Raw genomic sequence first — 25,786 nt, 5'->3', positions numbered from 1 at the left:
ATAAAAACCTAGCTAGAGGTGATGCTGTTAAAATGATCCTGCTTATAAGAGCCAGGTTCTGCTGATGTTTTGAAGATACCAGCCGCCTCCAGAAATAGAACTAAGAAGGACCCAGGGGAACCTGGGAAACTGAGGCAGGAACAGCTTAAACAGTTGGAAATAAGATAAGAAGGTGCAGTAACATAAAGCCCCAGAACAAACACTAAAGAATGACAAAATATTGTCTTATCTCTAATGTTTTTAAGAACGAGACCTGGCAGAGTATGCACTGTTTTTTTGTTTTTAGAAAGGTTTGCAATATGTCAATGTAGGAGTAGTAAGTGGAGCAAAGGGTGGTCACTATGAGTGCACCAGTTGGCCCGAGGTGTGGTCTGATCAGCAGTAGACACTGTGCTTAAGCTTCAATCAATTTGCTTTAGTATGGTGGAATGGTCAGTATGGGTATGTGTTAATGTGGGTATGTGTGTGCTAGAGTACATCAATCTCATAAAATGGTACTAAGGTTTAAATTTCAGGGCACATGGTAAAAAATGTTAAATAGCATAAATATATCATAAAGTCTACAAAATGTGGCCTCTGTTAGACAAGCCACAAGCTCTCTCTCTCTCTCTCTCTCTCTCTATATATATATATATATACAACCTGAGGTTAGATTTTATTAACAAATCTTGCCTGGCTGTTCACATTACTGTATATTTATATTATTGCAGCTTGCTTCCATGGCAACATGCTGAGTATAAAAAAGTAGAATCTGATCTAATGTGATATTAGCTGGACAGCATACAGCGGTCACTAATTGTAATGTCCCAGATGCTCTCTCCCTCCCCTATACCATAAAAATAAGCTAAAAAATGCAATTATACAACACAAAATACATTCATTTATATTAAATAATATAAAATATTTGTGGTCTACACTTGTCATCACTCTTAGCAGAATAAATGTGAGGGTAATGGCAATTTTAGCTCTCAAAAGCTATTGCAAACAGAATGTAAAAAACACAGAAAGTCCTGATTTATGTAATAAGATATGTCTCATTTTGCTATCCTTTTATAGACCTTCGCCCTTTGGACATGTTATCAGAAATAATCTCCCCCAGCAAGTCCTTCACTAAACTGAGAATGGTGCAGTCTAGTGGTGCGCGTGGATTTCGCCTCTATCCTTCACCACATGCCCTCAGCTTTCCTTCAACTAGACTCTTCCACAGCTGCCACCTTTTCCCTGAGGAGTTCTCTATTGTTGTTACTTTGAAGACTCCAAGTATTCCATCCAAGGTAAATAAAACGTAATTTTCTTTTATTGCTGCAAGAAAGCATGTAATATTAGTGAATTGTGAGCAGCACTAACATATCACTTTTTACAAAGCACACATCCTTAAGTGACCGAACGTTTACAATATAATTAATGAATGTATTTTTTACACTACAGATGTTATTTGTTTAGCTCTGGTATAAGTATGTCTGAAATGTGTAGAAGTACCACAAATCAGAATATTTAATCAGTGTGAAAGTGTGACATCGTGATAGTATAGCTGCCCTGAGCTGGTATGGGCATGAAACACAATTTGTTGTTAAGCTAATGTATAGTATAATACTTAGGGCAGATATTGCTATTTACAAAGAATATGTCACTATTGGTAAAGTACACTTGTAAGGGATTAATTTTACAAGCATTGAAGGAAACTGGCCCCAGTATGGATCCTCAGCTTAGTTCTCCATAGTGTAGGTAGGCCGCTTGAGGAGATCAAACTTAGTCCAGAATACATTGCTGAAAATGAGAAGTGTCTACTTGCCGAATGACTGATTGTAATATGTTGAGTGCTTGGATCAGGGAAAGAACAGGGTAATAGAGATAAAAAACCTTAAATATTTAATATATTTTGATACGTACAGAAAAAGATAATCATAAAAATGAATTAAAATAGACTTTTTGGAATCAACGAAAACGAGGGTGATCTCCGACAAAACTAACAAAAACCAATTCGTTTGGATTCTATACCACGTGTAGCTGCCATTACAAGTCATTTTGGCATCATTACAAGCAGTTTTGGCGCTCCTTGATGAGGTTAAGAGAGAGGGACTGTGTGTTGGAGGATAGATTTCAATAATTTATGGGTAGAAGTAGCCAAAAATGGGATGGTAATGGCTGTGATTGAAGGGTCCAACAACTGTGGCAGTTTTTCCTTACTTTTTTCACTCTGGCCAATCAGTATTTACAAGAGGGAGGCACAAGAATTGGATATATAAGTGTGCTGATGCCGTTTCAACTTGTCAGTAGCAGCAGTTACAGATTGACGATAGTTGGAGTGTAAGGCAGTTAGCTTAGCAAAGGCTGAGATTGATGCTCATTACTCACCTACCATACTGCCAAGTACCAAGTTAATTGATACTAACTTATTAGTTTATTAATTTATTTTATGAGCAAGTGCTAAAATTAGCGCTGTATCTTCCCAAAAATCCTGACATGGAAAGAGTTAAAATGCTAGCATTTCACATACTCAGTGCTCCTGCACCGTAAAGCCCGGGAAACTACAGGGCCTGAGGAGGATTGGGGAGTCTCCTCTAGGCCTTCCTGCTGTTTTTCCCCACGACCGTGCATCACGTTTGTTTGCTCTCACAGTCCAGGAGAGAACCATTCTAGCCCCGGCCCTTATTGACTCCGGGGCCGCCGGAAACTTTATCGACCGCGACTTCTGCAGGCTCCACAACATTCCCTTAGAGGAGAAAGCCTCTCCGGTTTTTGTGGAGGCAATCAATGGGCGGCCTCTCCTACCTGCAGCAGTGACCCATGACACTACACTGCTTGGTCTCCAAATAGGGGTTCTCCATAAAGAGACTGTGGTTCTACATGTAATTTCTTCTCTGGCTGCTCCCATAGTGTTGGGCTACCCTTGGCTGCAGCTACACAACCCAGACATCAATTGGTCCACCCGTGAGATCACCTCCTGGCGGTGTTCCACTTGCGTTTCACCTCAACCCTGTGTATTGAAGATACCACCATCCTACCTCCACAATATCAGACCTTTGCTGATGTGTTTGACAAAAAGGAGGCTGACTCCTTGCCTCCACACCATCCTCATCCCTATCGACCTGCTTCCTGGTACCGTACCCCCACGGGGTAGGGTGTATCCATTATCCCCGGGTGAAACCGAAGAAATTGAGACCTATGTCCATGAAAATCTTCTAAAAGGCTTTATCCGCCACTCCACGTCTCCCGCCGGCGCGGGATTTTTCTTTGTTTCCAAGAAGGATGGAGGTCTACGTCCGTGCAGTGACTATCGAGGTCTTAATCGAATCACCATCAAAAACACTTATACTTTGCCTATCATCTCTAGTTGTTTGTACGGGGTGCGTACAACCTCATTCATATCCGTCAGAACGACGAGTGGAAGACAGCTTTTAACACCCACTCTGGTCTTTATGAATATACAGTAATGCCATTCGGGTTCTGTAATGCCCCGGCTGTTTTTCAGGACTTTGTAAATAACTGTTTTCGGGATTATTTGCACCAATTCGTTGTCATCTACCTTGATGACATTCTAATCCATTCGCCTGATCTGCTTTCACATCGAACACACGTCTTCTTGAAAACAGGTTGTACGCAAAACTAGAGAAATGTGAATTTGAAGTCAACCGTGTATCCTTCCTAGGTTACGTCAGGTTCGAGATGGATCCTGACGAGCTCCAGTCCATTCTGCAATGGCCTCAACCACAGGGATCACAAGACCCTCCAGTATATTGGTGTCACGAACCGGGTGAGCAGGTCTGATAGGAGCCCAGGTGCAGGGGATACGAGGGGCTCTGTCTGTACCCCATGATGCATGATGGCCTGGGGTTGTTACAGACAGGCGCAGGAAATAAACCACAGACAGAAGATGCGGAGTTAAGAGTTGTATTGTAGATGATGGTACAACAACATATAAACCAGGAAAGTCTCTTGGCTGGAAGTCCTCGGGATGGGGCATACACGGCAGGAAGCCCTCGGGATGGGGCACACACGGCAGGTTGCCCACTTGCAGGGCACACAGCAGGTTGCCCACTTGCAGGGCACACAGCAGGTTGCCCACTTGCAGGGCACTCAACCAGGGAGCCCGTATGCAGGGCACTCGACCTGGGAGTCCACTAGTGGGGCGCTGGCCGCAACTCAGGAACAGATCAGGAACCAAAGCAGGAACCAAAGCAGGAACAGATTAGGAACCAAAGCAGGAACAGATCAGGAACCAAAGCAGGAACAGATCAGGAACCAAAGCAGGAACAGATCAGGAACCAAACAGGCAGTCCTGTGTCAAGGCCCAGACTGAAGGGCTGGGCAGGTTTATATAGGCTGTGATAATCAGGTAACAAGGTGCACCTGGACATGATAATCAGTCTGAGTGGTTCTGAGTGGCAAGGGCGGCCACTAGTGGCTGGAAACGTGAAATGAGTAGCACAAAGTTTAAACAAGTCCATACAGCGAAGGGTGAAATGTTACAATTGGCGATGCCAAGCGACTAACACCCCGACAAGCATGATGGTCCCTTTTCTTATCCCGCTTCAATTACATAATCTCCTATCGTCCGGGGTCCAAAATACCAAGGCCGACGCTTTATCATGTATGTTCTGTACAGCCTCAGAGGAGAAACCTGACCTGGAAACCATCGTACCTACTAACCGTATCATCTCTGCTATCATTCTTGCCGTTTCCTCTCCCCTTCTGCAACGTGTTCAAGCCAGTCAACCCTCTGCTTCAGCCCAGACCCCTTTTGACAAGTTGTTCGTGCCCCCTGTATACCGTGAGAAGATACTCCAGTTGCACCATACCACAAAGTTTGCGGGCCACCTTGTTCTCCAGCGCACCTATGCAACGTTTTTGGTGGCCCTCCTGAAGACAGGACGTTGCAAACTTCCTTAAATCTTGCCACACTTGTGCTACGACCAAGACCCCTTCCGGTCTGCTATTGCCCCTTCCAGTACCCAGTCGTCCCTGGACCCACATCACCATGGACTTCATAGTGGAGCTACCTCCCTCTCATAGCTACACCACTATACTTACTGTTGTTGACCGGTTCTCCAGGATGGTTCATTTCGTGCCTCTTGTCAAATTACCGACAGCTAAGGAGCTTGCAGTCATCTTCGTCAGAGACGTCGTACGACTCCCCGGCCTTCCCCAGGTGATTGTTTCCGATCATGGAGTCCAATTTGTTTCCCGATTCTGGAGAGCCTTCTGCAATGCTGTGGGTATCACCCTTTCCTTTTCCACCGCTTATCACCCCCAAACCAACAGAGCGGCTGAACGATCCAACGCCTTGAACAGTATTTGCAGGCTTTCATTAATGACAACCAGAACGATTGGGCTGACCTTCTTCCACTCGCGGAGTTCGCCCTAAACAATGCTGTACAAAGCTCTGCCCAGCATACACCTTTTTATTGTGTCTATGGTTTCCACCCGACTGTTCTTCCTGCGAGATCCCCTGATTCGAGAGTTCCTGCGTTGGATGACCATCTTAAGTGGCTATCTTCAGTGTGCTCCTCTGTGTCGATTGCTGCCTCTCAGGATCAAAACAAGTACTATGATCGTAGACAGTTACCAGCCCCCACTTACACTAATAATATCAAACACAGGCTTGTTAAAAACTCAGACAAATAGCCCCCTAATTAGCCCAGACCTCTGATGAAGCTCTGAGGAGCGAAACATGTCAGGGGGGCTATTTGTTTGAGTTTTTAACAAGCCTGTGTCACTGGTCATAATTCAATTATTTCTGTTGTTAGGACTGCAGCCATCAACAGTATATATGATTTGATATTATTAGTGTTATACGACTGTGGGCATATGCCCTCATGTTACAGTGATGTATACCTTTCATGGTAGGACTGGTGACACTGGTGTTTTTAAACATCTTTTTTGGTTATACCGTTTAACAAATACATTAATAAAAGTTATGTTTTAGGGTGGGGTAATAATAAGGGTATTTTTGATCCCGGGAACGGGATTGGTTTGTTTTCAGTTGTAACTTACCCTTGTCTCCGCTGGGGCATTATTTTGGAATTACATACAGACATTTGCCCCTAAGCCTATTTCTGTTAATTTATAGAGTAGCCTTTTATGCTGAACTGTATCGAACGCCTTGGCAAAGTCCAGATAAATCACATCTGCAGCAAAACCCAGGTCTATATTTTTACTAACTTCTTCATAGAATGCTAATAGGTTGGTTTGACAAGACCAGTCTTTCACAAATCCATGTTGACTACTACTAATTGGATTATGGATCAAGATATGTAACATGCTCTTATAACCTCGGGTGACCTCTTCATGCAGGACACGGCTCCTCCTCTCCCTATTTAAACCTGGACTTCCTCTTTTGGGTCAACCTTGGTTGGTGTATTTTACTACTTGCTTGTGCATTTGATTGTGACTGACTGCTCCGTTTTGACTTGGCTTGTTGACCTCGCTCCTGTCACTCTGATTCGGCTCCTGATTCCTGCTCGTCTGGTATTGATTCGGCTTGTTGACCCCAACTCTGGATTCTGATTCGGCTTATCCTGATTATGAGAATGACCAGATTTTGAAAAAATTATTAGGAAATAGCAAAACGCTACTTGTACTTATTACCGCATAACTTGCAAAAAAACATAAAAACATTGGGTATTTCTAAACTGGTGTCTGTAGATGAGTGTTTAATAATACTTCTACTACCCCTTAAATTTAAATGGAAGGGTTTCCATCACCTTTTACCCACCATAACTTATGTAATCATATATATATATATATATATATATATATATATATATATATATATATATATATATACACCGTATTTGCTCGATTATAAGACGACCCCCCAAATCTGAATATTAATTTAGGAAAAAAAGAAAAAGCCTGAATATAAGATGACCCTATAGGAAAAAAGTTTTACCAATAAATGTTAATTCATCTAAACTATTTTTTTTTAATAAAAGCTATGATTGAGAAAAATATTTTGGTTTTATTTCCTTCTATTTTCCAACCTGCCCCCCAGTAATGCACATCTGCCCCAGAAATACCTTATACCCCCTATATGCCACTGTGCCCCATGATATGCCCTTTAACCCTCTAAATGCCACTGTGCCCCATGATATGCCTTGTAACCCTATATGCCACTGTGCCCCATGATATGCCTTTTGACCCCCTATGTGCCACTCTGCCTCCAGAAATGCCTTATACCCCTATATGCCACTCTGGCATTTAGAGGGTTAAAAGGCATATTATGGGGAAGAGTGGCATATAGGGAGGTTTAAGGCATTTCTGGAGGCAGAGTGGCGTATAGAGGGTTAAAAAGGCATTTCTGGAGGCAGAGTGGCATTAAGGGGGTTAAAAGGCATTTCACAGAGCACTCTGCCTCCAGAAATGCCTTATGCCCCCCATTTAACACTCCCTTCCCCCGCCCCCCCAAACTTACCGGTGCTTCTGACTTCCCTATCATGTAGCCGGGGCAGCGTGTAGATCCAACGCACTTACGCTGCAGCAGGAAGGAGGCGTGGCTGGCAGCGGGGGTTGTCTGCGTCCATCGCGCAGACCTTCCCTGGCTGTCAGAGATCAGAGTTCCCCGCACCAGTTCTACACGCTGCCCCAGCTACGCACCGGGGACTCAGAAGTACCGGTAAGTGGGGCGGGGGGGGGGGGGAGACAGGAGGATCCAGTTCCCCTGCAGCTGCGGGGGATCTGGATCTTAGTCGTCTCATAGTCAGACCTATTTGAGGTCTGGTTATAAGACGACCCCGATTATAAGATGAGGGGTATTTTTCAGAGCATTTGCTTATAATCGAGCAAATACGGTATATATATATTTTTTTTAATTATTTTTTTTTTATAGAAAATGACTATGATCAAAAAATTGTATCTGAAGAAAGCCCTTTTTGTCCTGGGGAAAAAACATGGATGTTTGCATCCATGTTTATACAGTTCATTGTATGTGATAACCCCCACTTAGGGGAATCAACAAATTATTATATGGGTTTTGTAGTATAGATATGATACAGTCAGGCCCGGACTGGCCATCGGGCACACCGGGCGTTTGCCCGGTGGGCCGGGCCACGGCAGGGCCGCATTGACTTAGGGGCTGATGGAGCTGCAGCTCCAGGCCCCTACCCTACCTACGGCCGCATTAACGCAGGGCATAAGGGGCACCTGCCCCTTAAGCCCGCCGCAACTGCGACCGGGTCCGCCACTCTAAGGGGCCGGGAAGTCCCCACCAAGGCCGGCCTTACGGGTCTGCGGCCGCACAGGGTTTAAATTAAAACATCGGGGTTTTTTTAACTTTATTTAACATCCTCCATGTTAAATAAAGTTTTTTTTAACTTTATTTAACATGGAGGATGTTAAATAAAGTTGAAAAAACCCCCCGATGTTTTAATTTAAACCCTGTGCGACCGCAAACCCCTAAGGCCGGCCCTGGTGGGGGCTTCCCGGCCCCTTAGAGCAGGACCGGCCTTTGGGGTGTGCGACCGCACAGGGCGTCACACTCTAGGGGGCGGTCCGCACCGGGTGCCGCCTTGCGGCACCCCTCCAGAGACGGACAGTAATGTCCGCCGCTGGAGGAGCAGGCTCGCAAGGGAGCGGTATCGGAGGTCTGCTAAAGACCTCCGATACCGCTCCCTTGTGATCCGCGCGGCAACAGCTGCTGTGCGCCGGGGTTTGTTGTTAGACCCCGGCGCACAACACTGAAGCCGCGCCCACCGCTGTCCGTGCCCTCTGAACCGGAAGAAGACAGAGAAGACAGAAGAACTGAAGAAGAGGAGCGAAGAGGAGGAAAAGGAGCTGTAAGGAGAAAAGAGGAAAGGTAGGAAAATATTCAGTGAGAGTGGATTAGTATATGTGTGGATTGGTATATATGTGTGGATTGGTATATATGTGTGGATTGGTATATATGTGTGGATTGGTATATATGTGTGGATTGGTATATATGTGTGGATTGGTATATACGTGTGGATTGGTATAAACGTGTGGATTGGTATATAGGTGTGGATTGGTATATAGGTGTGGATTGGTATATAGGTGTGGATTGGTAAGTGTGTGAGAGTGATGGGTGTTATGCTGTACCATTTCCAATGTCTTTTTCATGATCTAATTATGCTCTAAAAGTACATCATAACTCCCATCACTCTATACTGTTCCATACAGTGGCAGAGCTGGGAGGCAGAGGCCTTGCACCCTCACCGCAGGACTCCTGAAAGGTAAGTGAACTTCAAAGAGGGAGAGGGTAGATAGTTAGGAGGGGGTAGATAGGGAGAAGGGCGTGAGACGGGGGAAAGGGGGTAGATAGGGGTAGATGGGGCAGAAGGGAGTGAGAAGGGGTAGATAGGGCAATCATACTCCTATCATGCCAAGTCTGCGAGTACATCCTGGAATCTGGGTATGCCTTGGCATGATAGGAATGTGATTGCTGTTAACAATCATATATATATACATATAATATTGTTTTTTAATTGTTTTGTCCTATTTTGGTGTGTTACTTACTTTAAATAAAAGGGTTTTTTTTATGGTGTGGGGAGGTCATATTCGGTTTCGGACAGGTAAATGCTGCATTTTCGGTTTCAGTCCAGAATTCGTTTCGGTGCATCCCTACTACTAAGCCAGACAATGAAGTGGTAGGCCTACACCACAACAATGTTTGGCGTAGTATATAGTGATTGGGGTTATGCTGCACTATTGTCAATGTCTGGCTCAATGTATAGTGATAGGGATTACGCTGTACCACTGTCAATGTGTGCCTCAGTATATAGTGATAGGTGTTATGCTGTACCACCGTCATTGTCTGCCTCAGTATATAGTGGTAGGTGTTATGCTGTACCACCGTCAATTTCTGCCTCAGTATATAATGATAACAGTGAGAAGAGGCAGAGGTGGTAGATAGTGATACAGGGGGATAGATAGTGAGAAAGGGGAGTTTTGTTACAAGTTTTTATTCCTTTCTTTTTTTGGGATGGGGGGGCACCAGAGGAGTAGTCCGCACAGGGCGCCAGAACACCTAAGGCCGGCTCTGCCTTAGAGTGGCGGACCCGGTTGCAGTTGCGGCGGGCTTAAGGGGCTCTGCCTTAATGCGGCCATATAGGCCCAGTCAGTCCGGTCCTGACTGGGCCTATTTTAAGGTAGGAGCCTGGAGCTGCAGCTCCATCAGCCCCTAAGTCAATCCTGCCCTGCCACAGGCGCGGTCGCAGTTGCTGCTTGCTCTGGCAACAAGGTAAATAGGGTGAGGGAAGGGGCTGCAGTGAGAAGGGGCAGAGGGGGGTTAGGTAGTGAGAAAGGGGGAGAGGGGATAGATAGAGGCGGTACATATTGAGAAGTGGGGAAGGGGGTTACATAGTGAAAAGGGGGAACATAGTGAGAAGGGGCAGATAAGATGATGAGAGGGGGTAGTGTGAATGCGTATGAGAATGAATGAATAAATGTGTGGATGAATTGTGTGAATGCGTATGACAATTAATGAATTCATGTGTGGATGAATTGCTTGAATGATTTGTGAGACTGCATTAATGAATGTGTTAATGATTTGTGTGAATGATTAAATGCAAAGATGGTACATGAAGGGTGGGCTTTAACAATAAATAAATAAATAAATATGGGCTGCTCAGGCTTAAATGCCCGGGCCTATTTTTTGTCCCAGTCCGGGCCTGGATACAGTTAATGTGTTTATGTTTGTAATGGAAGAACTATGGATGTAACAATTAAAACTTATATGTTGTGTATGTGATTACGTTGTAGGTTCTGGAAAAGGAAAAGGAAGGCAAAAGTGAATACTCCGTAGAGAGAGAGAGTACTTACTTAACTCTAAGTTTTGTTGTTGAGGGAGCTGTCATATAGAGAAGTATACTGCATACGGCAGAGGGCGCTGCTTGTGGTTACATCCACACACCAAAGGCAAAAGCAATTGTAGCTCCTGCGAGGTCCAGGGTGTATGTGGTGGCGGATTGTTAACCTGTAGGTGGTTTTACGTATGAAAACAAATAAACACTATACCCATTTCAAGGTTCTGTGAACTTGTTGTTGTGGTTAAATAGGAAGGCAATTTGATGCTGACGCTAAAAGGGAAAAATTAAATGCAGTAATTTGTTCCCTGTGCATGCTGATGGAAACATCAAAAAAATAAATAAAGAGGTTAAGGATGTTGTCCCTAGGATGGAGGTCTGTTCGCAGCTTGCTATATTAATATTGGTGTTGGCGCATTTTATTTAACCCCTTCAGTCTCCTATGGACGTACCCCCTGACAGCAGAAGCCAGGAGTGTGGGTGTGATAGCATGGATGTGTAAGGGGGGGGGGTAGCATGGCATAGGGAGGCTGTAATCACACTCCTATCATGCCCAGTTTCCAGCATGTACTGGCTGCCTGGGAATGGATAGGAGTGTGATTGCTGTTAGCAATCATATAGGTATATATTCCTCCAGAAATGCCTTTTAAACCCCTATATGCCACTCTGCCCCATGATATGCCTTTTAACCCCCTATATGCTACTCTGGCATATAGGGGGTTAAAAGGCATATCATGGGGCAGAGTGGCATATAGGGGGTTAAAAGGCATATCATGGAGCACAGTGGCATATAGGAGGGTATAAGGCATTTCTGGAGGATGAGTGGCATATAGAGGATTAAAATGCATATCATGGGGCAGAGAAGTACATGCAAACACAAACATAATACTGTATATGACTCATGTGGAATACTGCCTCAGACAGGATTCTTTATCCTGCCACCTTAGAACAGTTTTTATATGCAAATATTTGTAAGATAATTATAATGCCTAATTACCTATAGCTACAAGCTAATATTTATTATGAGCATAAAACATTGATACTTGTTGTGTGTATCTAACACCAAACTATGATGTCTTACAGAAAAACGAGTACCTGTTCACCATGATCACAGAAAGTAATAAACATCTTCTCCTTGGGATCAGATACTCTGAAAACAAGCTCCATTTTATGTTCTCAAACCCTGACCTCTCTCATGGATTGCAGACCAAAGCCACATTCAGAGGCGTTTTGTTGGCTGATAACCATTGGCATACATTAGTCCTAGCGGTGTCTGGGAGATCCCTGTCTCTCACAGTTGATTGCAGTCTTCCTCTTGAAATGTAAGTATAGGACATGATGTGTGTAATAATCCCAAATCGCATATTTTTTTCTCACAGCAGAATTCTTTACTCTTTAAAATGAATATATTTTTGTGATTTGCTAACGTTCTTAGTTATGTCTATGCTATGTAAAAAAACTACACATGGCTAGTGGTATTATTTTACCACTGAAGTACAAAATACTAAAAAACACTATAATAAATTCTTATTAAGACCCTGTTTTAATTAAGGTTTCAACTATATGGGACAGTATATTACAGTAGCCTTATGTCATATACATATAAATAAAATACAGAATTAGGAGCCTGCAAGAAGGTAATGAAATTGTGTGTACCTCAAAATGCTCTTCACTCCTATAACACTTTATGTATAACCTGTCATCATTAGAATAGCTATGTGGTATTTTGTGTGTGTATCATTGTGTCATTTTGTGTGTTATTTGGTTGTAGGTAGATTGTCAGTTTGTTGTCTTTTAAATACCCAATGTACTGGTGATGCATTTATAGAATTATATTATTTAAGATATCATAACTGAGTTCTGTCCTTGTAGAACATATTGTGATTATTGATTTACTATGATTATATCTATGGAATGGAGTAAAATAAATATAAACTAATGGTACTCAGTACAGCTTTTAGGAAGCTGTATGCCTGCTTTATGACATGATACCTTACCGGGCTGAAGAACATAACAGTCTAACTGTAGTCTACATAGGACTTCAGTAACTTTACACATACCTTGTCATATGAACAATTAACGACAGAGAGTGAGGAGACTTGATGCCTTTTTGGTTTGAAAATAAGCACTGCAGTATATCTACAGCAAAGACAGAATTACAATCAGTTATATTAGTACAGCTTAAAGGGAAACCCTACATAGCAATGTACAGGGACAGACTTACCATTCAGTTGTTCATTTTACCCTCACACAGCATAAAACTGTGGGATATTATGTTATGTTATAAAGAATGCAAATAATTATTACTGTAATGTGATATTTATATTTATGTGTAGAGTCCTGGATAAACCATTTCCTGTATCATTAAACACCAGTGGTTCCTCAATATATGTGGGAAGCAGAAGACGTCGGAAGGGCTTTTTCTCAGTATGTAGCAAAACGACAAAGTAATTTTAATCCTTAAGTACACTATATTCTGGTTTTTTTAAGAACTAGTAATGAATCCTTAAAATGTTAATGTTGCTTATTAATGAAAAATCTTTGATCACTTAAAGTGGATCTATCGCTTTTCCAATTCTTTTTGGTTCAGTATAATTAAACCTATTCAATGTAAATGTGAAAAAGTAAATATCATGAACCTACTGGTAGCACTATTTTGTGCCTCCTCTTTTGTTAAATTTAAATGGTTCTGGCAGACTGACTAACAGAAGAGAGGAGAGAGGAGGGTTCAATAAGCAGTTTTGCTACAAACTGCCAAGTTCTACATCTATAATGTTACTTTTGTTGCAATTTAACTTTTTTGTGTATAAAATACCATCAGGGAACAACCTCATTCTAGGGGTATATGTTAGTTTAGTAAACAAGTTATTAAAGTACATATTCAGTTGTATGGTTTTACATAAAGTTCACAAGCAAACAAACCAATAAAAGTGTTGTTTCCTCTAGTCTGCAAAATATAACACATAATATCACATTAAAAATACCCCCGTATTATCTTTAAATTCTCAGTGTTTATCATAACTACTTTTTAATCATGTTCAGTCATGGCCTGATTATTGAAGGCTTGTATTAATGTGACCAGGGGTGGAATGAGATAATCCAGGGCCCCACACTCCTTCCTAGTTAAGCCCCTCCTTTGTGGTTACATCACCACATATCTATGTTTGCAGTATTAGTAGTAACAAAGAGAGATAACATTTAAACAGTGTAAAAATAATTTGTGGTTTTCACACAACATCACTAAAATATATAAAGTATATATGATATAATAATACTAAATAAAATGGCCAGAAATGGAAAAATAGAACAATATTGTAAAAATAACCTTAAATACATAAATATATAAATAAATCTGAAAAATATAAAAGTTAATATATTTACTATCATTGTAAGCAAGAACTAAAACAAGGTAGTGCAAAGGCTGATTGAAAGCGTACTAAGATTTTGACACAAAGTAGGTCTTTTACCAAATATGAAATCACCAACTATTATAAACATAATTTATTATAAAATGTACAGGAGAAGAACAATATATTGGCCTGGCTAATGTTTTGACTCCCTAACTTCCACATGCTGCATAAAAGCGTGCAGGCATGTGCATTAAAGTTTACATTTTCCTGAGCACAGGAGACTCAGGGAAGTCTATTTAATCGGCCGCAGCAGGTCCATTTAATAAAAGTTAACCACGAGATAGGTGTAATAGTCTTTGGATGGCTCCTCAGCCTGGGGGGCTGACATTTTAAAGGAAAAAAATAGCTCTGCACAGAGGCAGACGGCAGGGGCATACCTAGAGTATTTGGCACTTGGATGGATCCTATATGTGGCACCCCAACACACTTTAAGATGAAAAATTTACTTAATAAAAAAATAAGTTTAAATAAATAACATTTTTTGAACAGATAATACTGTGTTCTATCATAACAAAAGAAACCAAAAACACAGGTCCAAAGTGACTACTTAGTCTATTCTGCCAAGGCAAAGGGATTTACATCCTCTCCCTTAAAGCTTACATTTCTGCAAATTGATCAATGACTTCATCAAAGCTATATTCATGTTCACTATATACTGAGCCAGACACACACCGGTACAGCATAACTCCTATCACAATACACTAAGCTATATTCTAAGCCAGACACAGATAGTGGTGCAGCATACCTCCAATTACCGTATTTGCTCGATTATAAGACGACCCTGATTATAAGACGACCCCCCAAAATCTGAATATTAACTTAGGAAAAAAAGAAAAAGCCTGAATATAAGACGACCCTAAAGGAAAAAAGTTTTACCAGTAAATGTTAATTCATGTAAACTATTTTTTTTAATAAAAGCTATGATTGAGAAAAATATTTTTTTTGTTTTTATTTCTTGTATTTTCCAACCTGTCCCCCAGTTACGCACATCTGCCCCCAGGCTTGCCACTCCAATATGGCACTGTGGCCCATGATATGCCTTTTAACCCTCTATATGCCACTGTGCCCCATGGTATGCCTTTTGACCCCCTATGTGCCACTCTGCCTCCAGAAATGCCTTATACCCCTATATGCCACTCTGCCTCCAGAAATGCCTTATACCCCTATATCCCATTCTGGCATTTAGGGGGTTAAAATGCATATTATGGGGCAGAGTGGCATATAGGGAGGTATAAGGCATTTCAGGAGGCAGAGTGGCATTAAGGGAGTTAAAAGGCATTGTATAGAGCACTCTGCCTCCAGAAATGCCTTATACCCCTATATGCCACTCTGGCATTTAGGGGGTTAAAATGCATATTATGGGGCAGAGTGGCATATAGGTGTATAAGGCATTTCAGGAGGCAGAGTGCTCTATTAAATGCCCCCTTAACGCCACTCCAGAAATGCCCTATGCCCCCATTTAACACACACACACACACACACACACACCCCCTATACCCCCATTTAACTAACACACACACACACACACACTCTCCCCTCCCCTCTCAGCCCTCTCTTACCGGTGCTTCCAGCCGGGGCAGCGGGTTGACGTCACCTTCTGCTGCAGCCGGAAGGAGGTGGAGTTGGCAGCGGGGGTTTGTATCCGTCCGTCGCGTATACTTTCCCCGGCTGTCAGAGATCAGAGTTCCCCGCACCGGTGCGGGGAACTCTGATCTCTGACAGTCGGGGAAGGTTTGCGCGACGGACGCAGACAACCCCCGCTGCTAGCCACACCTCCTTCCGGCTGCAGCGGACGTTGTCTACGCGGATCGCGTAGACGTCAACCCGCTGCCCCGGCAATACAGCAGGAAGCACCGGTAAGTGTGTGTATGATGGGGGGGGGGGTGAGACAGGAGGATCCAGGTCCCCTGCAGCGGTGCGGGGGATCTGGATCTTAGTCTCCTAATCAGACTCTATTTGAGGTCTGATTAGAAGACGACCCCGATTAGAAGACGAGGGGTATTTTTCAGAGCATTTGCTCTGAAAAAAACCTCGTCTTATAATCGAGCAAATACGGTATAATATACTGAGGCAGACACAGACAGTGGTACAGCATAACTCCCATCACAATATACTGAACCAGACAATGACAGTAGGTGGTACAGCATAACTCCCATTACTATATAATAGGCCAGAAATTCACGGTGGTACAGCATAACTCCCAAACACAGAGCGTAATACAGCCAACTCCCAACACTACATACTGAGCAAGACATTGACCGTGGTACATTATTACTCCCATGACAATATACTGAGCCAGACATTGATTCTTATACAGTATAACTCACATCTCTATATACTGAGACAGCCACTGATGGTGGTACACCATAACTCCCATCACACTCTCACATATAAACGTATACACTTATGCTTTCTCACACTCTCACAATGGCTTTTTGCCTTTTCCATGTCCCTGTCTCCTTTCCTGCAGCTTCTCTTTCTTATTCCTTCTACTGCTATCTTCTCTTCTTGTTCTGCCTTCTGTTCGGTGGGAACAGCTTCAGTGCTTAGCGCTCCATTGATTTTGGGACTGTTAGGGCGATATCCATGATCTCCTCAACCTGCCTTGGTCCTCGAGTGGCAGGCAGTACAGTCCCCTTTGGAGGGGCACACACCCTAGGCAGACCGCCCCCTGACTACACCACTAGCAGACGGGCCTTTGAATTTTGTGGGCTCCCAGTCCGTGCCAGAGTGGCCTATGGGTCAGTCTGCCCCTTAATTTGACACAAGCTTGCCAACAAAACTCCTAAAAATATTTGAAATACTGGGCGGCTTTATGCTTTTTGGTGGTATTCTAAAGAACACCTTTTCTGTTTATTAGCATGCATTGTAATAGTACCGTATTTGCTCGATTATAAGACAAGGTTTTTTTCAGAGCAAATGCTCTGAAAAATACCCCTCGTCTTGTAATCGGGGTCGTCTTCTAATCAGACCTCAAATGAGGTCTGGCTATTAGACTAAGATCCAGATCCCCCGCATCGCTGCAGGGGACCTGGATCCTCCTGTATGGCAACCTCAGCTGCCGGCGTCTATCACCGAGCGCCGGCGAAAGTGCCGGCAGCAGCCGAGGTTGCATACGCGCGTACCTTCCTTCTCCCGGGATAGCCCGCCCACTGCGGGGACGCAGAGCCGGTTGGGGAGATTGCTCCAGAAGCAGGTCCGGGACCCAGCGGCACTGTGCCATCCCAGAGCGGATCCAGTAGACCTCTTCAATTTTCTGGAGGAGGCGGGGCCTAGCGGGGTCACACAGAGTGGGTAGGTAAGTGTCAGAGTGGGTAGTTAAGTGTCTGGGTGGGGTAGATAAGTGTCTGGGAGGGTATATTAGTGTCTGGGTATGTAAGCGTCCAAAAAATTGTTTATATTAATTAATATTTACTGGTAAAACTTTTTTCCTATAGGGTCATCTTATAATCAGGCTTTTTCTTTCTTTAATATTCAGATTTTGGGGGGTCGTCTTATAATCAGGGTCGTCTTATAATCGAGCAAATACGGTATATATAACACAATAGCAAAAAACGCTACATGAATCTTACACAAAATTGTGCCGTTTACGGACTTACATATGACTGGTAATGAACGGCTATTTTTCAGCTGTTTTTATAAGTTAGTTTACATGAAATAACTGAAACACACAGAATATTCAGCTATTAACACATTAGATTTTTACACCATTAATAATTGATGGTACTGCTAAACGATTTAGTTATTGGCAATAAATACAATGATAATTGTTTATTATTTTGCAGTACTTAATATATTCAGTTATTATTTTATCTAGGTGGATCAACATGTGTTTAAATATATAAAATCTGCTCCCTTTTTATTCCTATGTTCAACAGAGAACCGGTTTTGGATTAATGGAAAATGTAGTGGATATAAAATTGGGATAGAATGTAAGATTGAGACCATATCTTTCAAAACCTTTTTTTAAATTTGAAATTTAAAATAACGATTTAACAAGCTCTTGTTTTTGGCTGCTGTACTGGAACACAGACATGCCCTGCATTAATGTACACAATAGCTCCAGAACATGTATGTAAAACAAATAGGCACTTAAAGTGAAACACAACCTTTTTTCACTTGTACTACTGCACTGTAATCATCCAGATATTTCCAGCACAAAGCGCTAGCTAACATGCTGACATCACGCTGTTATGTGTCCTTTTTCGCGAAACAAGCGTACATAAACAGGAGTATGGTTGCACTGTAACTATGTCTTTATTCTTGAGTGTCCTTAAAGTAAAGGTCCTTATAGCAGGATATGCCTCTACATTATATGGAATGATTGTATTACTATTTTTAGGGCCTGTTGAGACAGCTTGTTCTCCTGCCAGGATCAGATGCAGTGTCCACAATATGTCCAAACACAAGACCAAGGCTTGCAGAGCTGTCAGTTCCAGAGGTGCTGAAGGCGCTACCATTGAAAATGCAGAATGCTGGACCACATCTCACGTATCCATATGGTCAGTGGGACAGTTCAAAATATAAATTCTGAATTTTGGTAAGAAAGATTTAACAATGCTAACAGTACAGATTTCAAGGGTGGAAATATATATACATGCATTTATTTTATTGGTTACAAGGGCTGGGGTGTCTACACAATAAAGAAAAACAAAAAAAACAGAATAAGGCAATTTTCTTGAACTGAAATATAACAGTTTCAGAACGTTATCAATTAGGTTTTCACTTATTCAGAGCTACCATGTTGTATAGCTAACTCCTTCCTTGTGAGCTTAGCTTCCAACTTCCACACACATATGATGCTTTCCCTACCTATTAGAGTGAATTACTTCTGGAAATCTTCCAGAAACAATTATTTATCTCTAGGATTTCTAATTACAAACAATTGCACTTGCTTTAAATTATATAATGAATTTGTAAAAGAAAATATACTTTAGAGAAGTTTTAACATAACAACTGAGGGATTGGTATATTTTATTCCATAAGCTCCCCCCACATAGTTTTTGTGCTAAAATTAATGCCAGTGGAAGTTTGGAACTCTTCAGCTATGGAATCAGCACAGCATTGGCGACTTTTACGCACCATGCTTCTCAGCACTAAGTGACACTGCTCTGTGACTTTACGTGGTCTTCTGCTTCGTGGCTGAGTTCCTGCTGTTCCTAAATGCCTCCACTTTCCAATAATACTGGTTACAGTGGAATATCTAGAAGGAATGACATTTCACAAACTGACTTTGGTGGCAGTACCATGCTTGAATTCACTGAGCTTTTTGGAATGACCCATTTTTTTCACTAATGTTTGTAAATGCAGACTGCATGTGATTGGCTGCTGCTACCCTGATTTATTTCAATGGGAGCTCAGCTTCCACTAACTAAAATATGAGTTTTTCTGAGTGTGTGCAAGAAGCATAATAAAGTATGCTCCCTATTTTCAGTGCAGGCAGCTGGAGGAGAAGATACATTAGTCAATTATTCTTATTTATGAGTCAGTGAGTTAAATTCTTATTTTCTAACTCCAATAACTAAATGCCTGCACAGATTTGTATGCAGTAAAATGCACATGCAAAATGTACTCCAATAAGGAGGGCTGGGGTGGTTACCTGGCAGTGTGCGACCAGAAGCTGGACATAAGCTGGATATAAAACTTAAGCATGCATCTGTGCATATCCAGCAGCTGGCTGCACTTAAATCATCAGGTGGCTGCTGGCCTTAAGTTGCCAGTTTGGCTTTGCCAAAAAAAAACAACTTGAAAATAGGACTCTATTAACCATTGTCCTTAACCTGCTTGACCTAACAGTACTCATTTTTCATTATGTTTAGAAGCTGAAATGAAGGTACATTTGGGCCTACATCCTCCTTGCACAGACAGTGAAATGTCTCAGTTTTGGATAGATACATCCCTCAAAGGTCTCTTCATCTGTAATGGGGTCAAGTGGATCCCAGTGCTTCAACGTAAGAAAGAAAGAAAACGTTTTTTTACAGATATAAATTGATGTGTCTTGATGTTATTGTAGCAACATATTGCTGCAAAACTATGCATTTGCACTGAGACATAGTGTGAATCAGTTAACCAAAACAAGTAATTTGTTAAGATAAACAGAAAAGGTCTGACTGCTAACCAATAAAGCAAATTGTCTTGGTTAATAGAAGACAATATTGGTGATTATAAATGATTTACCTCACATTTTCCTAAACTGAATTTCTGTACACCTTTTGAACTGCTTAGGGAAACTAAAAAATGTAATTACCCAATAGAAAATTAACATACAGATAAATTAAGTCTTGCTACATACAGCATGAGATTCACTTAAGGTTGTACGAGAATGAAAATAAAAGAGCATATATAGCACAGGATTGTTATATAATGGATAGCGAAGAATAATATTCTGCACCGATAGAATGCAAAACGTGAAAATATATTTCTGAGATAGCAAATGTGGAAAAATATGATGATCTAAGTTGAATACAAAAGCATGATCTTACAGATGTAATGTGTATGTGTTTGTATGGTCAAGGAAAGGACAGGCTGGACTATGTGGAGGAATATCAGAATTTGGCCACTGACTCTGAGACTATGGGACTGGAAATCTTCTTGATCCCAAACATGGGCCATTTTGCTGTGATGGCCAACAGGAATAATCAGCCTGGATCAGTTCTTTACAGATGGATTGATGGAAAGTTTAAAGTTCATCAGTACTTCATCACCAACGAAGCCCAAGCCTGGAAACACTTTACAATAGGAAAAAGGGTAAAAATCACACTGTATCTAACAATATTGCCAGCATACATATCATGTAATTTTTATTTATTTATCTGTCATAGCCACCTTTGACATTAATAATTGAGGGGACTATTAATTACTAAGTGTTAACTTGACTGACCAAATTTAGCTGAGGTTTTTTGTGCTTGCATGATAACTGCCTCGCCCTTTTTCCTCATCTGAAAGTTGCTAAATTTAACTAAAACTACATGAAACCCCCCCTGTGATATATAGAAAGAAGCCTATATATTGCTATAACAATGTGAACCAATTGTAAATTTTGTCGAATTTTCATATAGTTAACTACTATGATACTAGCTATGTTATCATAAAACTAAATAATACGCCATGGTGTGTAATACAATTGAATGATGTGCGAGTACATGTATGTTATCTAAGAGTAAGCCACCACCAGAGTGGGACAAACAACTAGACTAGTCTAGGTCTGCACTACACCTACTGTGCAAATAGGTTTATTGATAACAGTTTTCATATAATAGTACCATTGTTTGTTTATTCTGACCACACACTTTAAAATAGAGAAAGGCATTTAAGTGTTTTACACAGGTGGTGAGGTATGTGATAACCTCTGCAATTTAGATTCCATCTGCTGGATGCCAGTAGAATATCTATGATACATTAAAATATAAATAAGTTGGAAAATACGTTTAAGTATATTCATCTGACTAGTAGGCAGTAGGCCTTTACAACTATCTTTTCTCGTATGTCAATGATATTCAGATTAAAAACTTGCTGCAAGGCAGGTTAAACTCACATACACTCAACACATATTAATATAAATGACATGCCAGCCACAGCTTATGCTGTGAGCAAGTAATGACTTCCACAGTTCCAAAGCCTTACACAACCCATTAGGCACATCTGGACTTCCCATTCTTCTTCTTTCATTCATCTTAATACCAGGCTTGCAAGGCAAAATCCACTGCTGTGACAATACTGAAAGCAAAAAAAGCAAAAAACAAAGCAAACCAAACAAACTACAACCAACCCAATTTCCCATTGTACCTAGTTTATCACTACCTTCAAAATATAAAACAAAGGAAGAAATAGGTGGGGGATCCTTTCTGTCAGCCAGTGCTGACTGGTTGTTACTAGCCAAGCTATACCCTATATCAGGGGCGTCCAACATGCGGCCCTCGAGGTGCGGCCGGCGTGAGATCGGCAGCCAGGATCACAAGAGCCCTGCTGCTTACTTGTGGGAGGGTCTATTCTCTGCTTCAGTGATGCTTCCTCTGTGGGGAGAACGAGGGAGGCCGCACCCCCCGCTAAAGTTTGTGAGCGGCATCGAGAGCTGTAGTGAAGGTAAGGGGGTGGGGGAGGTTGTGTGAATGAGTATGTCTGATTGAGGGAATGAATCTGTGAATGAATGAATTTGTGTGTGTGTGATAGCATGGATGTGTAAGTGCTGGAACCTAGGCATGATGGGACTATGATTGCTGTTAGCAATCACACTCCTATCATGCCAAGTCAGCCAGTACATGCTGAAACCTGGCTAGCTGCCCCCCTTGTGTATTGATGCTGCAAGCAGTATGGGGTCTGCAGTTACAGCCACCCTGTACCAGCATGTATTGGCTGACTTGGGATGATAGGAGTGAGATTGCTAACAGCTAACAGCAATCTGCTAACAGCAATCACAGTCCCATCATGCCTAGGTTCCAGCATTCACTGGTTGCCTGGGTATAAAAAGAGTGTGTTTGCTGTTAGCAATCACACTCCTATCATGCCAAGTCATATTGTTGATTTTTTTTGTCCAATTGTGGTGTGTTACTTTTAATAAAAGTGTGGTTGCACACTAAAATTGGACAAAAAATACAATGCCCAGCCAACCAGTACATGCTGGAATCTGGGTATGCCTGAGATTGCTGTTAACATAATATATAATTTTTTTGTACAATTTTGGTGTGTAACTTACTTTTATTAAAAGTGTGTGGGGGGTCACTTTCAGTTTCGGCTAAGTGAACCCTGAATTTTCAGTTTTGGTCCAGAATTTTCATTTTAGTGCATCCCTAAAATAAATAGAACTATTTTATTTTTACTTATCCAGAATCCTGAATTTGTAGGCCCAGAAATCAGTGAGGGAAAAGTAAAGGTTTTGTGTCATTTACTTTATTTTAATCTGCATATCTTATTAAAGGCCATATTTTCTCTCAGTGAAAAATGAGTGCGGCCCTCGCACGTATACAATTCTGATGAAGTGGCCCACTGCAGAAAAAACTTGGACACCCCTGCCCTATATTATGAGGTTGCACACAAGGTCTTTGATGTAACTTAAGGTAACACGAGGAAGGTCTGTACGAGTACTGGCGAGTGCTGGGCTAGGCATGGCTCCTGTCAACACTGGCTTGGCCATAATTTGTAGATTGTACATTTAAAGATATAACCTCTTCCAAGCTGATTGTGATTTGAAAGACAAATTGCATCTAGAAGTAGATAGCATAGCTTCAAATGGAATAAAAAAAAGCCTTGGTAAGTTGGAGTTTCTGTGCCGTGCATTAAATTATCCAGACCATGAATTTGTGCTTATAAATGACAAATGGACCAACTCTCAGGTGGTTTTTTCGACATCTAGTCTCAGATACAGATAATTGATTTTGGAAAACAGCCACGTGTAATGGGTAAGTCAACATTCATTAATAAGTATGTTGCTTTATAATATTTTGCAGCTGTCCCCTTATCTTTTCTAGGAAACCTATTTTTGACAAATATTATGGTAGAACAGAATAGCTGCTATACTGTTTGTTTTATGCTGTTTGAACAGAGAGTAAAAAACTGAGGAAAAGATTTTGGTGTGATTATGTAGCACCCCAGGCTGTATGAAGTACAAGCAAGGACATGCTATGAATATATTGAAACTTTCTATAAAAACAGCTGTGTTACTGGCTTTCTTTCTCTAAGATGGGGAGTGGATTTCCTCATGCTCATAGAGAATACAGAATATATCACATTTGTAAACTGTCAAACTGAAAATAATATTTATTTAGGCAAAATTCAAGCAAAAGAAAGAGCTAAATTTAGAGTAATCACCACAGATATAGATATAGATTACCCAATTTTAACAGTTTCCTTTACTTAATATGTAAGTAATACTTTCCTTACAAAAACTGCAAAATGCAATACAGTAGAACTCTAACTTCCAAGATTTAAGATTACATCTTCAAGATATATATATATATATATATATATATATATATGAAGTGGGTTTCTAATACGGATTTATTTGTAAACCCTGTAGCCTATATAAATATAGGTAATTTCAGAATGAAGAAAATATAGGATTTGTGACAAGTGACAGAAAGGCAGACGCAGGTAGCTTTAATATGACACTGGACCTGTTGGAAACAGAATAAGCACATGTCATAGTGATTTTTTATGTGACCTGCCACACATTTCGATCAGGCTAGTGGATGCATGAGAGAGAAGATGTTCTCATTAAAATAAATATAAATTCAACCTTGCACTGCAGCCCTCTCATAAACAATAACACATTTCTCTTCTTTGGGACCTTCTTGTTTCATACAAGTCATTCACATTGTATGTATTGCTAGATTTTCATGAAGATGAATAACTTTATCAATTTTTGACAGGTGACAGGTTAAGATCACTCTGGAAACGTGGTGTAACATAAAATGTTGCCCCCCTCTCATAAAAAAAACCTGTTTCCTTGTATATATCCTGTTTTGGATTAAATGGATCTGTCTTGTAACATGTTATTATATAGATGTGAAATTGGTACTTTTGTGTGGTTATGAGGTGATAAACACATTGTGTCAGTGATAACACCTTGCCTGGTATTTAATCATTACAGACGACATCAGCAACATATGTCATTAGTTCTGGGTTCAAAATAGCCGTTTGAGCTCCAGAAGTCTTTGGTAGTTCCCAATGACTGTGGAGCCCCATGCACCACAGGAGCTGCAGTGGACACTGATAATAAGTAATCAAGTCCTCATTCATACTTGTAATGCAGTTATATAGCAAAACTTCTGCCAGAGGCTAGTTCTACAAGCAACACATTAATGATATATTTAATGTGTATTTTATCAACTCATCTTCTTCCTTATATAATTACTCAGTAACACTATCAATGAATCTTCTTACAAGATTTCAGGATACATATTTTCCTCTTTAAACTTATTCAGTTGAGATAAAAGGATTTTTTCCTTCTTATGAAGGAGGGTGGTAATTGTAGAGAAAAATGTTAAGCTTAATTAGATGGTAACATAGTAACATAGTAATTAAGGTTGGAAATAAAAACATTAATGCATAAATATCAACCTTTCACAAATCTTCTTTATTCTTGCCAAGAGTTCCTTTGATGTACACAGCTCTACATTTGTTACATTCAATTGTAGACTCAAATGAACCATTGTGCTTTTAAAGAAGACCAAGTGAGACAGAACAAGAGAGACTGATAGGAAATTGCTGACTAAGGTCTAGTATAATTTGCAGGTTTATTCCATAAACTTAAGTTGGGCGGTATGGTGATATTTCTCATGTAATATGAAAGGGTCTTTGTATGGACTACCCTTACTTACACTTGTGCTCAAACTCTGGGGAGATCTCAAACGTGCGGTTCATGCAAAACCAAAGTAGGGCTGCAACAACTAATCGATAAAAATCATTAATAATCGATAATGAAAATCGTTGCCAACAAATTTCATTATCAATTAGTTGAATCGATTTTTATTGATTATAAAATGAGAGTTTTTCAGATCAAATGCTCTGAAAAATACCCCTCGTTTTATAATCTGTTTCATTCAGTGTGACTCACAGCAGCAGTTACTACTTACCAGTCCCTCCCTGCAGTCACTGCCGATTGACCTGCCCATTTCCTTC

General features: G+C 41.1%; 1 protein-coding gene across 1 annotated transcript in view; it reads left to right on the top strand.

Annotated features, from left to right (window-relative positions):
* Window positions 1–25,786, top strand: part of LOC149287545 (thrombospondin-type laminin G domain and EAR repeat-containing protein-like) — a 59,037-nt gene that overhangs the window by 11,761 nt on the left and 21,490 nt on the right. The window contains exons 2-7 of the mRNA XM_089492754.1: window positions 1,057–1,274; window positions 11,844–12,082; window positions 13,097–13,187; window positions 18,513–18,672; window positions 19,990–20,121; window positions 20,685–20,917. Coding sequence (XP_089348880.1) covers window positions 1,057–1,274; window positions 11,844–12,082; window positions 13,097–13,187; window positions 18,513–18,672; window positions 19,990–20,121; window positions 20,685–20,917 — 1,073 coding nt within the window. The remainder of the gene's footprint in view (window positions 1–1,056; window positions 1,275–11,843; window positions 12,083–13,096; window positions 13,188–18,512; window positions 18,673–19,989; window positions 20,122–20,684; window positions 20,918–25,786) is intronic.

The sequence above is a fragment of the Sceloporus occidentalis genome, unplaced genomic scaffold (genome assembly GCF_023333645.1).
Source record: "Sceloporus occidentalis isolate IW3139 unplaced genomic scaffold, rSceOcc1.0.p SCAF_59, whole genome shotgun sequence".
Classification (NCBI taxonomy): Eukaryota; Metazoa; Chordata; class Lepidosauria; order Squamata; family Phrynosomatidae; genus Sceloporus; species Sceloporus occidentalis.
Note: the sequence above shows the minus strand (reverse complement) of the source record. Positions and strands in the feature narration are given on the sequence as shown.